Source organism: Prionailurus bengalensis, chromosome A1, assembly GCF_016509475.1.
Source record: "Prionailurus bengalensis isolate Pbe53 chromosome A1, Fcat_Pben_1.1_paternal_pri, whole genome shotgun sequence".
Taxonomy (NCBI): Eukaryota; Metazoa; Chordata; class Mammalia; order Carnivora; family Felidae; genus Prionailurus; species Prionailurus bengalensis.
In genome coordinates, this window is record NC_057343.1 from 2,482,501 (window position 1) to 2,497,500 (window position 15,000).

The 15,000-nt window shown below is 48.4% G+C and overlaps 1 protein-coding gene across 1 annotated transcript in view; it reads left to right on the plus strand.

Annotated features, from left to right (window-relative positions):
* FGF9 (fibroblast growth factor 9) overlaps positions 1-15,000 on the plus strand; it is a 34,871-nt gene that overhangs the window by 2,308 nt on the left and 17,563 nt on the right. Inside the window, exon 2 of the mRNA XM_043575070.1 lies at positions 7,500-7,603. Within this exon, the coding sequence (XP_043431005.1) occupies positions 7,500-7,603 (104 nt within the window). The remainder of the gene's footprint in view (positions 1-7,499; positions 7,604-15,000) is intronic.

The following is a 15,000-nucleotide window of genomic DNA, read 5'->3' on the forward strand; positions in this document are numbered from 1 at the left end:
AATGCCAGATGTTGAACGCAGCCTAAACTATCTGTTTAGATTCGTGGGGCTGTAGAGGATGCCAGAAGGTGAGGACGACTCAGGCCTGGGATGGGGATGGTCCCAGATCCACGAGGCCCAAGATTTTCTCCTTTTGCTCACCGCCAAGCCTAAGCCCCAAGCTGAACCTACTAGTGTAAATATTTCTGGCAGTCTCCCCTCTCTGCTTAAAAAAAGGAAAGGAAAAGGCAAAGCTGTAGCTCTTTGCTTTGCAATTATTCAGTTGAAATATAACTGCCCCTCCCCCCCCCCCGCCCCCCGAAGTGAACGCAGCTCTGGTTGTTGCAAAGCGTAGACTAAACTTTACTAAAAGTGCTGTTCTGTCTGGCCACTTTAAGGGCTGCTACCGTGCCTAGCGCTCGGTACCCGAACAACAGGCCACGGTGGGCGACCGTGGGTGGGGGAGCGAATGTGCGCCCGGCCGCAGCGGCCCCCGGCTGGACGTCTGCACCGCGCCGGCGGTTGGCCGGCGGCGTGGGCGGGCGGCCTAGGTGCGCGGGGCGGCTGGAGCCCCAGTCCTCCCGCGCTCCCGGCCGGCAGGTGCCGAGTCGGCAGCCCGGGCCCCCCGGCGCTCTCGGCGGCCGCCCGGCCAGCTCCGCGCGGTCCTAAACACGCTCCGTTTCCGTCCCCCTTTCTACCGGGCTGGAGTGCGCCGTTCGGTGCTGCAGGGACTCCTTGCGTCCGGGGGCGACGGGCAGGGGCCGACACGCTTCTGGTAGTGTTTAGGGAATGAGATTTTTTTTGGCCCAAGTTTAGTGCCTTCGCTTTCTCTTTGTGTGTGAGTGTGGGTCCAGCGAGGCTGACAGCCGCCGCCCCGGGCAGCGCGGGTGTTCGCGGTGTGGGAACCGCCGGAGGCGCGCACCGCGGCGGGAGAGCTGGTGGCGGGGACTGAGATTAGGCTGGAGGTCGTACCCCTGGCCTCCCCCGTGCCGTCTCGGACCCATCTCCCTCATCTGAAGCACGCAGCCGGGTCTCGGAGAATCGATGGCTCAGCGGTGCCTGGGAGGTGGGTCGAGGACCCCGGCCCTGCCGGCCGGAGCCGCAGGGGAAGGGGTGGGGGGGGGACAAAGGGCCGCGGAGGCGGGTGGAGGGGGCGGTGAGCTATTGTTAACGGCGTTCCGGGAGCGGAGCTCGCGGCCCGCGGGCCTGCGTCTCGGCGCCCCGGCTTGGGCCCTGGCCTCCGGGCCCGGGGGAGCGCGGCGGGGCACCAATGCGGAGCGAGGGTAGCTTCATTGTGTGAATTAGCCGAGTCCTGCCTTGGCGAGAGCGCCTCAGAACCCCGGCGCAGCCCGACTGGGCCCCGGAGTGGACAGATTATGGGCTGTTCCACTTGGGGTTCCTCCATGTCCCCCCCCCCCCATAGCCTTTTTCTTTTTCTTTCTTTCTTTCTTTTTTTTTTAATGCAGTCACCTTTTGGGTAGGACGTTTGCTAAATGCAGTCGAGTGAGTCATTAGAAATCTAGTAACTGCCACCGGGGAGAGTGAGGATGCAAGGGTTGAATCGTGGGGACCGCGAGGGTGGAGAGAACCCCAAAAGCGAGTTCTGGGGTCATCGGACGAGGACCGCTGCTACAGCAGCTGAATAGAGACCATAGAAAAAAAATAACTGGAAGTCGTCCCCCCCCCACCCCACCCCCCAATCCTGGAGGTTGGAGAAAGGTGTCGCCAAGGAAGTGACATCTCTACTCATTAGACTCGCTTGGCACTGTTGGCCGGGTTGGTAGGGGCAGTGCGGGGAGGAGGAGAGGAGGGGAGGTCAGCCCCGGCCCGCGTTGGGGGGCGGGGGGAGAAGGGGCTCGGATCTGCGAGCTCGAGGGTCGGCCGGGAGCCGGCCGCGGGGGGAAGGGCGCGCCCGGCGCTCCGCTGTGCCACTCACCCCCGTTTGGATGGAGCCGAGTGGGTGGCTGTGCGCAGTGGGGGTGGGGAAGGAGGGTGAGGCAGGAGGGTTATTTAAGTCTTTCATCCGCTTGCCGGGAGAAGCGGCCCCCGGGGTGACAGCAGTGCCGCGGTCTCCCGCCGCTACCGCTGCGGCAGGTCCCAATATTAGCAACCTCTGCAGCGCCGAGCGAGTGCCGGGAGCCTCCTACCCTTGCGTTCCCAGCCCCGCCCGGAAGCAGGGCTGGGCTCCGCGGCGCTAGGACCCTGCGGGCAGGGCGGGGGAGCGCGCGGTCCGGGGAGGGGGCGGAGGGGCTGCAGCGGCCCGCCACACCTGGCGCTCCCGCTCGCTCCCCGCCGCAGCCGCCCTGGCCGGCCTCCTCCCTTCCCGGTCCGCTGCCTCCCTCTCCTCGGCCCAGCTCCCTGCAGGGGACTCAGTCCTCAAGACCCTCGGTTTCTGTCCCGATTCTTTAGAAAGGAGTAGCTGTAGGTAGGGGGTGGGGGTGGTTGACACTTCGATGAAAAATATAAGGTGCATTTCTGCGTGCAATGAGCTGGCGGCAGGAGACGGGCCGGAGGAATGATTTTTGCCACCCCCCATGCAGCCGCAGGTGACTGCAGCTGCTGGCAGGCTTCGCGGTGACACAGCAGCAGTGCAGGGGACGTGGGGGCGGGGGCATCTTACTGTCGTCCCAGCGGGAGCTGCGGCAGTGACAACTTAGGTGGGACCTTGAGAAAGCCCTTTGTGTTTTCCTGGGGGGGGGGGTGGTATGCAGATAAGGCTGAGCCAGGAGAACTGGCACAAGGTATTGCATCTCTCTGGGTAATAGGCTGGGGGGGGGGGGGGCGGGATGTTTCACTTCATGCATAGTTTTTGTCTTTAAAGCACTTGCTAGACGGGGGGAAAAAAGTGAGCAGAAAATCGATTGAGGAAAAGGTAATGCAGAATAATAAAAAAGTGAGCGCTGGTCCTTTTCCGCTATTTGATTTGGCACAAGGAAGCCCGAGTGGACCGACCCCCTGACTTCGTGGAAAGATGGCGTGCTTCTCTGCTGCTGTGCCCTTTGGGCTGGAGTGTTGGCCCGAAAAGGCCAGACTTCATCAGCCCTCCAGATGCGCATCCGACCTGGGGCTGCTTTAAGAAAGACTGCCTGTTTAAGGTGTTATTTTCCGGATTGGTTCAGATTCTTGAAAAATTGGGAGTTGTAACTCCCACTTCGTCATTTCCTAAGGAAACTTTGAGATCTGCTCAGATTGCTACAGACTCCGCTTTACTCCATCCCAGGCTTGGAGATGATTGATTTGGCAGCCCGGGTGTGGGATTCTCTGGGTGAGGAGGGAGCTCCGGAGGGAGGGGTGCTAATCTATTTTCGAAAGCCTCCTGTCTTGCCTCTCTCCACAGTCCGCATACATTCTTGTCCTCTAAAGAATGCAGCTCTGTTAAGTGTTGGGGGCTTTTAGCCCAGAGGGTTGTTTAACACGGGCCACAGTGGAACATGTGCCCGCCCTTCCACTTGCCATGGCTGGCCTTATTATGGCCTTGGACATGAGGCCCGATGAGGCTTTTGGGAGCCGGGCCAGCTTCGGGTTCGTGGCCCATTTGAACAGAGCTCTGGGCTGACCGCTAATATCTAGTAAGTCTGGAGCAAAGGTCTGGTGTGGTCATTTTCCTAAAGTGGTCTCGGGAGCCGTCCCAGCCTCCTGTGGACCAGAGATGACCTCAGACCCCATGAGACCCCCCTTGGGCCCAGTGAGCACATCCTCAAAGGAACTGTTGGCTGCTGTGAAAGAGAATAACAGTCAGATGCCACTAGCCGCTGACCCTGTGCTTCCCATGTCACTCCACCGCCACCCATTACTGGGGCCCTTCTGAGCTGAGGATGCTTTGGTTGTGCCTGCCTAAGAGAAGGGATGGCCCCCTGCGGCCCACGTGTGAGGGCGTACATTTAGATGTTCGGCAACAATCCCACCGGTCCCTCCCCCTCTCTCGCTTCCTGTTTTCTTTCTCCTTTTCCTGGCTCTTCCCTTCTTGCCCTCCCTCTCCTGTTGCTCATTAAACATTTAAGGGTTTCTACACTGAAGCCTTCTCCTGGGTTGTATTGATCCAGCACCCCTCTATGCCGCACGCTCCTGCAAAAAAAGGGGTGGGGGCTGCCCTCAAGTGAGAATTGTTGGAAGCCCTTGCTTGTCTCAGGCCCAGAGAGACATTAGTTGACTCGGTGGAGGTTATGGAGTTCACTGTGGACAAGATGGTTCCAGAAATGATAAGGATTCCAGTGTGGGCGGAGGGGATCTTGTTGCCCCGTTTCCGGGTCTTTCTGACCTTATGCTGTTGGTGCTCTGGTGGGGGGGGGGGATGCTGTGACTCAGGGATTCAGGTGTTCTGCTTGCCCTTGGGTCATTGAGATGACCTCATAAAAAGCCGTGCCTTTCTTTTGAGGTCTCTATTTTTCAAGGATGGTGGTTTGAGATGATCAAATCCTTTCCACCTGGGGTAACTACGTAGGTAGTTTCTTCTCACCTCGAGAGCCGCCTCGGAAACTTGTCTCAGGAATTATTTCTTTCCGGAGGCCCCCTCTGACTTCCCTTCCCAAACCTGAGTGAGCTGCTCTTCGTTGGACACCGACCACACCCTAAACGTCTTCTTCTCACTGCCTTTCCCACATTGTTGTTGTATTTATCTACTCATTTGTCTCTCCTTCCACTAGATGGTAAGCTCTTTGAGGATATAGGCCTACGCCATGGCTTATTTATCTTTATATATTCAATACACGGCACAGTTCTTGGCTTACGATAGTCACTCAATAATAGTTTGTTGATTGGATAAGTCAGTATAAATGAATTACAGCTATCTTGTTGATGCCAGAAAAAGAAACAAGGTAGATATCTTAATACTTTCATTTCCAGAATATAGAATAATTTCAGTCCATAAGGCCTTTAACAGGCTTGAACTTTGCGCACGTAAACACTTTGGGTAAATAGTCTACATACACAGGAGATGCCCACTGTGGTGGAGTCTCATCTAGGTAACAACTTCTAGTCACCAGTAAGGGAATGACTATCAATATGGTACAGAAATCACGGATACATGAAAAAAAAAAAAAAAAGGTAAAAACAGTGGTAAGATGTGCATCATCAACAAGCATATGGGCTTCGGTGTCCGATTGCGGGGGGCAAATTATTTAACATCCTAACGCCTCAGTGTCCCCATTTGTGAGCTGAAGATGAAAACGTAATGCCTAGGGTTGTTGTGAGCACTGAGTGGAAGGCCCCACTGGCACTGACTAAATGCTCCAGTGTCCAAGCTGTCTTGATTGTCGTCGTTTTCGGTATCGAGAGTGTTCTCGATGTTCTGCAGGCAAGCTAGTGGAACGGTTTTGTAAGATCACACCCACCCACCCTGTTGCTTTTGGGCCTGACGGGCAACGATGATGAATATTCATGACTCGTTCCCAGAGCTGCCTCATGTTTAGGGAAAACACAGGGATCCTCACATACCCTGTGAGAAGATGCGAGTGTCTTTTAGTCTTGGGATTAAAGCCTTCCTCATTGATAGGGCGTAGTAAATTGATCAGACCCCAACGGGGGGCAAAATGCTTCCTGTCTTTCATTTTATGATGAAAATCGGACACTGGCAAATTCCTTACACTCATTTCGGGATCACTGTGGCCTATATTGTGGTTGTTTTCAGGTAGCTAAGAAGAGGTTATGCACGTGACTCCCAATAGTAGTAAAATGCCATAACTGAGATGAGTTTTTGATCATGAGAATTGGAATAGTACAATGAAAGGAAAGAATTGCGTCAATCAGGAGCGCATGTCGTGCGAAGGGAATCTCGTGGAAGTATCTCCTTCCTGACCTTTCCGGCTGCTCTGTGAGGTGGGAAAGGCTCCTCGTACACCAGCTTCTTTGGACGCACCTTCCGACGTAGAGTCTCAGATGATCAGATCCGAAGTGTAATTTGTAATTTCTCTTTATATCTTTTTCCATGCACTGCTTCACATTTTATGAAAATAAATAGTTTTGCATGTTCAGATAGATATCCTATAAAATGCAGACACACGATATTGGTTACATTTTGTGCTTATAAAAGAATTAAGAATCCCCCTTTACAAGAAATCTCTCTTCTTTGTTGTATCACCTTGGAACCCTTTGCTTTGTGAGATTTATGTAGCGCACGTCTTCTTTGGATTTTGCAGCACAGTCTATTTTGTGAGAGTTGCAAAATTAATTGTTTCAAAATCCACATAAGTGCTTTTTTATTAGTCACAGGAGACTGCCTATAGCACACTGTTATCCTTAGTGTTTTGCTAAACTCTCAACTGTAAGTGAATTTTTCAATATTTGAAGATATTTTTAAAACAAGAATTCAATATTTGGTATGTGTTAACTCAAGGTCTACACAGAGGATATCCTTTTATAACAAAATTGAGTGAATGGCTAAGCACAAGAAATACTAGCATTTTTAGTATATATACAGATATACAGTTGGGTAATCATCTTAAAACAACAATATAGTTAGAGAAATTAAAGTTGCTGTTGTATGGCCATAAAATTCTGGATTGATGCCCAGCTTAGGTGTTGTTATTCTTAGTGAGGTAAGCACGGGGAAAGATGGGGGAAAAAAGATCATGATGTTGGTTTGATTTGGGGATATAGTCCTTCATACCCATTTTCATTCAAGAGCATTTTTGATGTTAGCATTTTCCCCTCAGAATATTATGTTATCTTAATTGTTTAACTAGTTCTTTGAGGCTTGGATAAGTACAGCAAAAATCAATACTTCGTTTAAGCAGAAATATTTGGGATGTATGTAGGCTATTTTAATTTTCCAGGTGGAGCTCAATAAAGTTATACAATCAAAAGGTGAATAATATTCTATATAAACCAATCAGGTCTTTGGTTAGCACATATACTCTTATTTTAAGGGACATAAGATCAGTCTCTGAATAGAATATTTTCCAATACCTGCCCATACACAAATACTTAATTTCGTATTTATGAAGTAAGAAGTAAGTTGTTTTTCTCTTAAAGTAGACTCTTCTAAGGTTAATTTGAAGATGTATTTTGATTTATCTGTCATATCACTTCTTAGGGTATCTGTAAACACTAGCTTTAAAAAATTTTTTTGTTATGTGTCATGTTAGTAAGTATTTTTGTATCATTTTTATAAGATGGAATTTAGTTGAAAAATCAGTTTTCTTAGGCAGTGGTTTTAAGAGAAGACACTTAAATTTTTTAAAAAAAATGTTTATTTTGAGAGAGAGAGAAATTACAAGCGGGGGAGGGAGAGAGAGAGAGGGGGCACAGAATCCGAAGCAGACTCCAGGCTCTGAGCCATCAGCACAGAGCCCGACGCGGGGCTCGAACCCACTAACCGCGAGATCATGACCTGAGCTGAAGTCGGACGCCTAACTGACCGAGCCACCCAGGCGCCCCAGGAGAAGACACTTCTTCAATAAGTGTGAGATTATCCAAGTTGGGAGTTGGGCTCAGTGTCCTCTCAAAAAGTCTTAGGGATGCTGAGACTAAGGAATTGCTCTGTGCTCTGACCTGTCTTCTGCCTTCTGCCATTTGTCTCTTAGGCATTCTGGAATTTATCAGTATAGCAGTGGGCCTGGTCAGCATTCGAGGCGTGGACAGTGGACTCTACCTCGGGATGAATGAGAAGGGGGAGCTGTATGGATCAGTAAGTACTGGGAGAGACTTTGCCGATCTTCATGCTTTATTTGATTGGAACTGCATTTTCTGTAGGTGATACGTATCTAGAAATGAAGCTGAGTCTCTTTGGAAGGAGAGCGTAAGTTCTTGCTTTTTGAGAAAAACCATTCTGTTTGTATTTATAGATATCAGCCCTGGACCTTCACCAGACCCAAGTTTCTAAGAAAATGCTTTATTTATATGCCAAACCATTTTCATTGTCAAGTAAATAAAAAATTCACAAGTGTGAAAAATCCCATCTTCTTGTATTGAATGGGAGTTATTTTTGAAATGAATTGAAATTATCTTCTCCTAAGCTTTGCAAAGCAGTGTAATTAAAACTAGAAACAGACAGCCATGCAGTGAGTATAAACCCTTTCTCTGAGCTCCATAAGACTCTCATTATGTAGAGGGAAGAGAGGGATGGAAATTATTGCCAGATATTCTTGTATGTGAATAAGAATATAAAAATATTATAATTATTTGCAAGTATCATACGTTTCTTTTTTTTTTTTCCGGTCTCACTTCCCATCTCTACCGGGTTGTAAGCTCCCGGAAGGAGGCACTGAAGAAGTATTTATCGTATCCTAGCAGGTGCCAGGTGGTATTCTAGGTGCTGTGGGATGTCAGTGAGTGAGACAAAGTCCTTGCTTCTGCTTTGAGCGAAGGGGACTGACTTTTCATCTTTGTTATCTCTTTACTTGTACTAGCAGTTTCTAAAACAGTGCATGCTTTACAGTAGGAACTTAATGCATTTTTTTTTTTTGCTAAATGTATGAGTATGAATAATAGATTATTAGTTACTATATACCAACTTGAATTTTCGCCAAAAAAAACGCTTGTAGTGAAACCAGCCTTTAGTTTTTCCTTGCCATTATCGGTGGCCAAATGAGAATTGAATCCACGTTATCGGCAATAGGAGAAGTTTGATTAGATCCACAAAAAGGTGAAAATTAAAAGAAATGGAGAACGGGAGGCAGAAATGAAGGGCATCTTTATACATAATGGAGAGAAACGTTGTCTAGATATACCCCTTTCTTGTCCACGTATTAGAAAATACATGTGTATACTCACACATACACATGCAGGGGTTGGAATGCTTTCAGACGCAAGATCCCCAGATGACAATAAGTGTCCTGTGTCATTTGAATATAGCACACACCATTTTCAATGATGTGACATTGGTTTTTCTGCCTTGGTGAAATTTGAGTCTAGATTGGTTGATTTTGCTAGATGTTTAAGTCTTTAAAAATTTTTTTTTTTCAATGTTTATTTATTTTGGGGACAGAGAGAGACAGAGCATGAACGGGGGAGGGGCAGAGAGAGAGGGAGACACAGAATCGGAAACAGGCTCCAGGCTCTGAGCCATCAGCCCAGAGCCCGATGCGGGGCTCGAACTCACTGACCACGAGATCGTGACCTGGCTGAAGTCGGACGCTTAACCGACTGCGCCACCCAGGCGCCCCTAGATGTTTAAGTCTTTTAAAAAGAAGTGTGTCCTTGAGAAAATAGATGATTTTAAAGTCTCTTTTTAAGCATAGGATTGGGTTGAGCTTTTGAAACACCGTTCGTGGTTTAGATCAAGTTATTTACTGCCTAAGTTATCTTTGCCAGCACTTTTAAGTGCAAAGATACAAGGTATAAGGAAGCTTTTAAACTTTTAAAACATAAAATGATGTTCTCCTTTGTCACCCCCTCAAATTTTTTTTTTTTCCACTTTTAGGTATATCGTGTGGATTTAATTAGGTCGGTCACAGTTGAAGTCAATAAAACGCTTCTTGTGTGGAGGGCACAGTCTGACATCTAGTGGGTGGAGGGACAGGTTTATCACCATGGTCTCTAGGCTTTTTTGATCACATATCACCACCCAAGCAATTTTTTTCGAGTCTGGGTCTCAACAGTGTATGTTAAATTATTTAAGGATTCTCTATATAAAATATAGTTCATATAGATTGTTATATTTTATAAAACCCGTATTAAGGTAAACATTTGTAAAGGTTGTGACAAATGACTAAACTCAAATAGAGGCCACGTTTGTTCCCCTGTCCATGGACCACCGTGCACGCCCCTGCAGTTTCGTGGTTGACAAGGAGAGCAGTGGAACTTTGTGTCCAGCACAGTGGCCTCTGTGTGTGTGGACCAGCCGAGCCTCATCTCCCCGTCTGGATTCTTTCGGTGGCTTCTTGCTCGTCTCTCCCCTCCTCCAGCTGCCTGCCTCTGTAGGCCCTGTCAGCAGCACAGGCTGCGGACAGAATGCGGGCTCTAGAATGTACCCCGAACGTAGGCCCGGTCATTATCAGTGACAGGACTCTCCGAAACGGTGGCCAGGGGGCAGAAAGTTGGAGAACCCCCTCTTGGCATGTTTTCTGGGAAGCCCGCCGAGTGTGTGGCTGGGAGTAGACGTCCCACCTCCGCTGCCATGTGGCCACAAAGCCACACAGCTGGCCGACAACCCCAGTCGTGGAACCCCAGCTAGAAGGGGAGGGTCCGAGGAAAGGCCTCCTCTCCCCCCACCGCCCCGTGCTCGGGGAATGCCCAGTTTCTCGTGTACAGAGTGCCTGCAGGCTTGGGAACTGCTCAGGGGAAAGCATGGAAGGGAACGCTTTTGCATACTGTGATTTCCTTTCTGGAGAGCGGTCTCCAGAGGCTTCTGCACACCAAGCTTCTCCCCTCTCCAATCCATTCTCCACGCTCCTGGGAGAACTGCCCTTCAGAACTCGCAAGTGAATGTCCGCTGTCCACGTAGATCAGGTGCTTACCTTTGAAGGTGAATGCCTGCGTTCTTTGGCACAGCATTCAGGGTTCCACTTGGCCTGTACCTGCACGTGGCGGGTAGGTGCTCGATAAACACTTGTCGGGCTGAAAGGAACTAAGCGTCGTGATTTATTTTGCTGCTTCGTTAAACACAGGGGTGTGGCCCTCGCTGTGTCTCTGCCCCTGTGGTCAGGTGTACTTAGGACCCTGCTGGAAGGGAGAACCCCCATCTTCCGACTGCCACACTAAGCTGGCCTGTGATATGGCGTCCCGGGTGGGTCCCGCCCGAGGCGGATATGGCTGAGGCTGGGAAAAGATGGTAAGGTGGTAAGAGCATGGCAATGGCAGTCAGAAGACTTGGGCTCTCATTCTGTCTCCGCCACTCGCAAGGGCCCTTGTTCTCCTCGTCTGCGAAGCGAACAGCTTGACTTGGCTCTCTGGAGTGTCTTTTCCTACTCTGGATCTCAAGGATGTGTGGTTTGGATTTGTTGGGATTCACTCTTGGGTCTTGTCTGCCTGACGCGTGATGTTCTCTGCATACACAAAGTGTGTGTGCCGCGAGGTCTTTTTGTCCCTTACGTGTAGAGCTGGGAAGAAAGCTTTCTGGGAAGCCAGATGGTTTTCCCTTTGGTCTGTACCTGAGGCAGGAGACGGGAATGGAAGTTAGATCAGGGCTCCTCCGTGGCCGGGAATTACGTTTTCCATCGGGGTTGTGGTTACCATATCTGGGTGTGGCAGTGGAAATCGGGAGTGACCAAAACATCCCATTTCATTGGGAGGAGCCTGGGAGAAGGAAAGAAGGGAAACTGGCAATGATTCTGTCGTTAAGTACAGTTGACCCTTGAACAACACACGTCTGAAGTGTGCGGGTCCTCTGATAGGCAGGTTTTATTTATTTATTTATTTATTTAATAAATACAATAGAGCACTGAAAATGTACTTTGTCCTCCTTACCATTTTCTTCACATTGTCTTTTCGCTAGCTGACTTTGTTGTAAGGATCTAGTATCCAAAATGTGTGTTAATTGCTTATGTTGCAGGTAAGGCTTCTAGTCAACAGTTGGCGATCAGTAGTGCAGCGGCACGCAGATTTTACACCGCGCCGGGGGGGCGGTTGACGGGGTCAAGGGTACACTACAAATTGTAGCTTAAAGACTTTTTGCCCGAATGAGGTTGTGTGTTACTATGAAAGAAGGCTAAGAGGAGATGTGGGGAAATAGCAGACTTCCCCTCACAAAAAGTACATGGATGTGTAGATGCAGCAAAAATTAATTTACAATGCGTTTTGGGGTAACTTGTCTCTTTTCGTCTATGTAATTCTTTTGTTTTCAAGTTTATGTTGGGAATGTATCTCAAAGGCCAGAGATGAACAGAGTCGTATTTCTTTAGAGAAATGCATAGGATTCTGCTATCCTCGTAGAACGTGGCAGCAGGAGAAAGGATATTGGTAGTGTGTATCACGATATGATTTAAGGACAACCTGACCTGAATAATTCCGCCTCTGGGTTGGGGTCTGACTCTGGCATTCATGGGCTAATTCACCCATGTGTCAACCCTTTGTTTGCTCATTCGTTTACAAACACTTATATGCGCAGTACAGCTAATTCTATGCTAAATGCATAACAGCGCAGCAAAGAGCTCAGACTCTGGTAGGAGAAAGGTACTTACAATCTTTCAGTGCCGTGTGAAATGTACCATATTAGAAAAACACACAAATATCTTGGGGGGGGGGTCCGAAAGAGTGCATAATAACTGCTCAGGGAAACTGGGTGATAACATTGAAACTGGATCTTAAGGCATGAACAGGAGTCTCAGAAAAGGAAGAGCAGACAAGTTAGGGCACATGAGCTTTCAAATGTAAAGATTAGGGTATCTGCCTGAGTCATAGAGAAGGTGTCAGATCTCACACACACACACACGCACGTGCACGCACACTTGCTTGGCCAGAGGATTATGGTATTAGAGTATTACATTTGTCACTTTTGTTCTTATCAAAGAGACCAGAAGTAAGGCTCAGATAGTTACTTTTAGAGTCTTAATCTAACTTATCTGAATATTATCAAGATTCTTTAATCATTAAGAAAAATTGACTATAATAAGTATCTCTTTAAAAAAGAATGCCATGGAAAAAATTAATCTCTTTCAAGAAGTTTGCATTTAGGGGTGCCTGGCTGGCTCAGTCAGAGGAGCATGTGAAGACTCTTGATCTTGGGGTTGTGAGTTTGAGCCCCATGTTGGGTGCAGAGTTACTTAAAAATAAAATCTTAAAAAAAAAAAAAAGCTTGCATTTAATGAAAGAAACTTTACCATTTCATTAAAAAAGGTAGCACAGTAGGGGCGTCCGGGTGGCTCAGTCAGTTAAGCGTCTGACTTTGGCTCAGGTCATAATCTCACAATTTGTGGGTTCGAGCCCCGCATCGGGCTCTGTGCTGACACCTCAGAGTCTGGAGCCTGTTTTGGATTCTGTGTCTCCCCCCGCCCCCTCTCTTTCTCTCCCCTGCTCATGCTCTCTCTCTCTCTCTCAAAAATAAATAAATATTTAAAAAAAAAAAAAGGTAGCACAGTCACTAAAATCGCAATAATAGAGGAAAGTAGAGCATAGAATCTGTAAATGTGATACAGAAGGATGATGTGCAGATTTCAGGTTTGTATCCCTTCTGTAACACTTACTTTATTCCGTCCAGAACTTTAATTCCTGTTGGTCTTTTCCTCTGGATTCAGTTCCTAGGAGTCAGATTCTCTTTCTCATCTTTCTGTTTCTTGAGGGCCCAGCAGTACATGTTATGTGCAGTTGGCATATGGTCAGTGTTTGTTGACTCAACTACTCAGCCTGTCACGACCTGCACACATGCAGAGGCTTGCTGTACTTGAGCACTGTGTGTCGATGGCATTACCTTGTGTGTAGTTGCCTACAGAGACAACCTACAGAGCTCTGTGTTTCCTTATTGAGAGACCCAGGCCTTGTAGATGGCAGAGGGACTCTTGCAGCCTTCAGACCCGTGCGTCGGAACCCGACCATCATCTTGATGGAGATGCTTATGAAACATGTGTTTCCTAGAAGATTTTGGTTGTTAGGTTTCCGGAGACAACGTTGGGACCTGGTTTATATGAATCCACGTAGTAAGAAGGTGTGATGGATTTTTGACCATGTTTCCTACGCACATAAACTTAAGAAAAAAACACATTAGTCGAAGCAGTTGTCTCTACTGGCCAGAGGTACGTGAGTCAAAAATTATCCAGGTGTTTCCATGGTGTGGGGTGGAGGAGGAGAGACCCCGTAGATCCACCTGTCCCCAAAGGAAGGAATATATCAGCTTCTTTAAGAGGAAAAAAATAAAGTATCTCAGATCCTTAGAACCCCGTACTGATTTCAATTATTGTTACTATGTCGTTTGAATACATACCAACGTGAACTTCTTATACTTCTCTGGCAGTTCCAATTCAAAGCATATTAATGTGAAGGTTCACACGAAACTCTAAGACCGGTAAAATCCATGTGGGCACAGTTGCGTTGATGTGATGGAAGATGTCAGCTGCCGTAGGCTAAGAGGTGCTTCACTGTCAGTGTGGCCCTAGTGCTCTTCGGAGCTCTGCACACCTTGGCGCACCTTGGGAAGACGGCTGCCCCCCCGCCACCCCCCGAGTCTTCCTGTTCCAATTACTGGGACGCCACATGATGTCATCTGGTCTTTGCTGATGTGCCCAGTCTGTCCTTTCTTTTCCTGTTGGCCCTGATGGTGGGGGTATCACTCGGTAGTGCTGTTTAGCACAGGTACGTCCTTGGGTGGCAGCGTGTGCTTACAGGTGGTCCTCCGGAGGGTCTCGAATGGCCTCGCCACGACCCCTTTGCTTCGTCACGACATGAAAAGACAAAGTGAAGACGTTCTGGCAGAAAACTCACAGTCCCGCAGACGAGGCCCTGGTGCTCCAGGGGTCTGCACACGCCAGCTTTGAAAACAGCACAGGAGGTGTGAGGTCCTACAAGGAGGGTCGGCGGCAGGCCCGAGAGGCAACTTCATGGAGGCCTTCTTGTCTCCAGTAGGCATTCCGCATTGGCACTTGTGAGCAACTTGTGAACAGGCCGAATACACTCGCGTGCGCATGGAACGGGAAACCATACCAAACGGCAAGGCCCCGCCAGACTTCGCGATTTGTCCCTGTGGTTTGTCAGTTCCGCTTACTTTGATGGTAGATGTTCAGGCATGTCCTGTAGAAGGTCTCCAAGGAATGTAGTTCACATAAAGGAAATGAAAAGGGTCATTTGTTTCGTAATCTCCCTGATAGCGGGTATGCTCTGGAAGTAGGTGGTTTTAAGCAGATGTTTTGGGTAATAGAGCCTTGCCTTCGCTGTGTGTGCACGCTGCCAGTTTTCAAAGGATCAAGGAGTAATTCTCTGAGGACAAAGAGGGCGGCTCCTCAGAAGAGCATCGTATCCTGCATTATTCGATTTAGTTCATACACTGTCCTCGTATTAGGGGTGGAGAGAGTGAGAGTTTAGTGGCTTAGTGGTTTACTCAAGATCACATGGAGAGTGACAGACAATTATGATCGGAACGTAGGTGAATTAATAAACTTTGTTCGATACCTATGCATAAGAGCGGCCATCCATTTTTGTGAATAAAAAATAATTTTA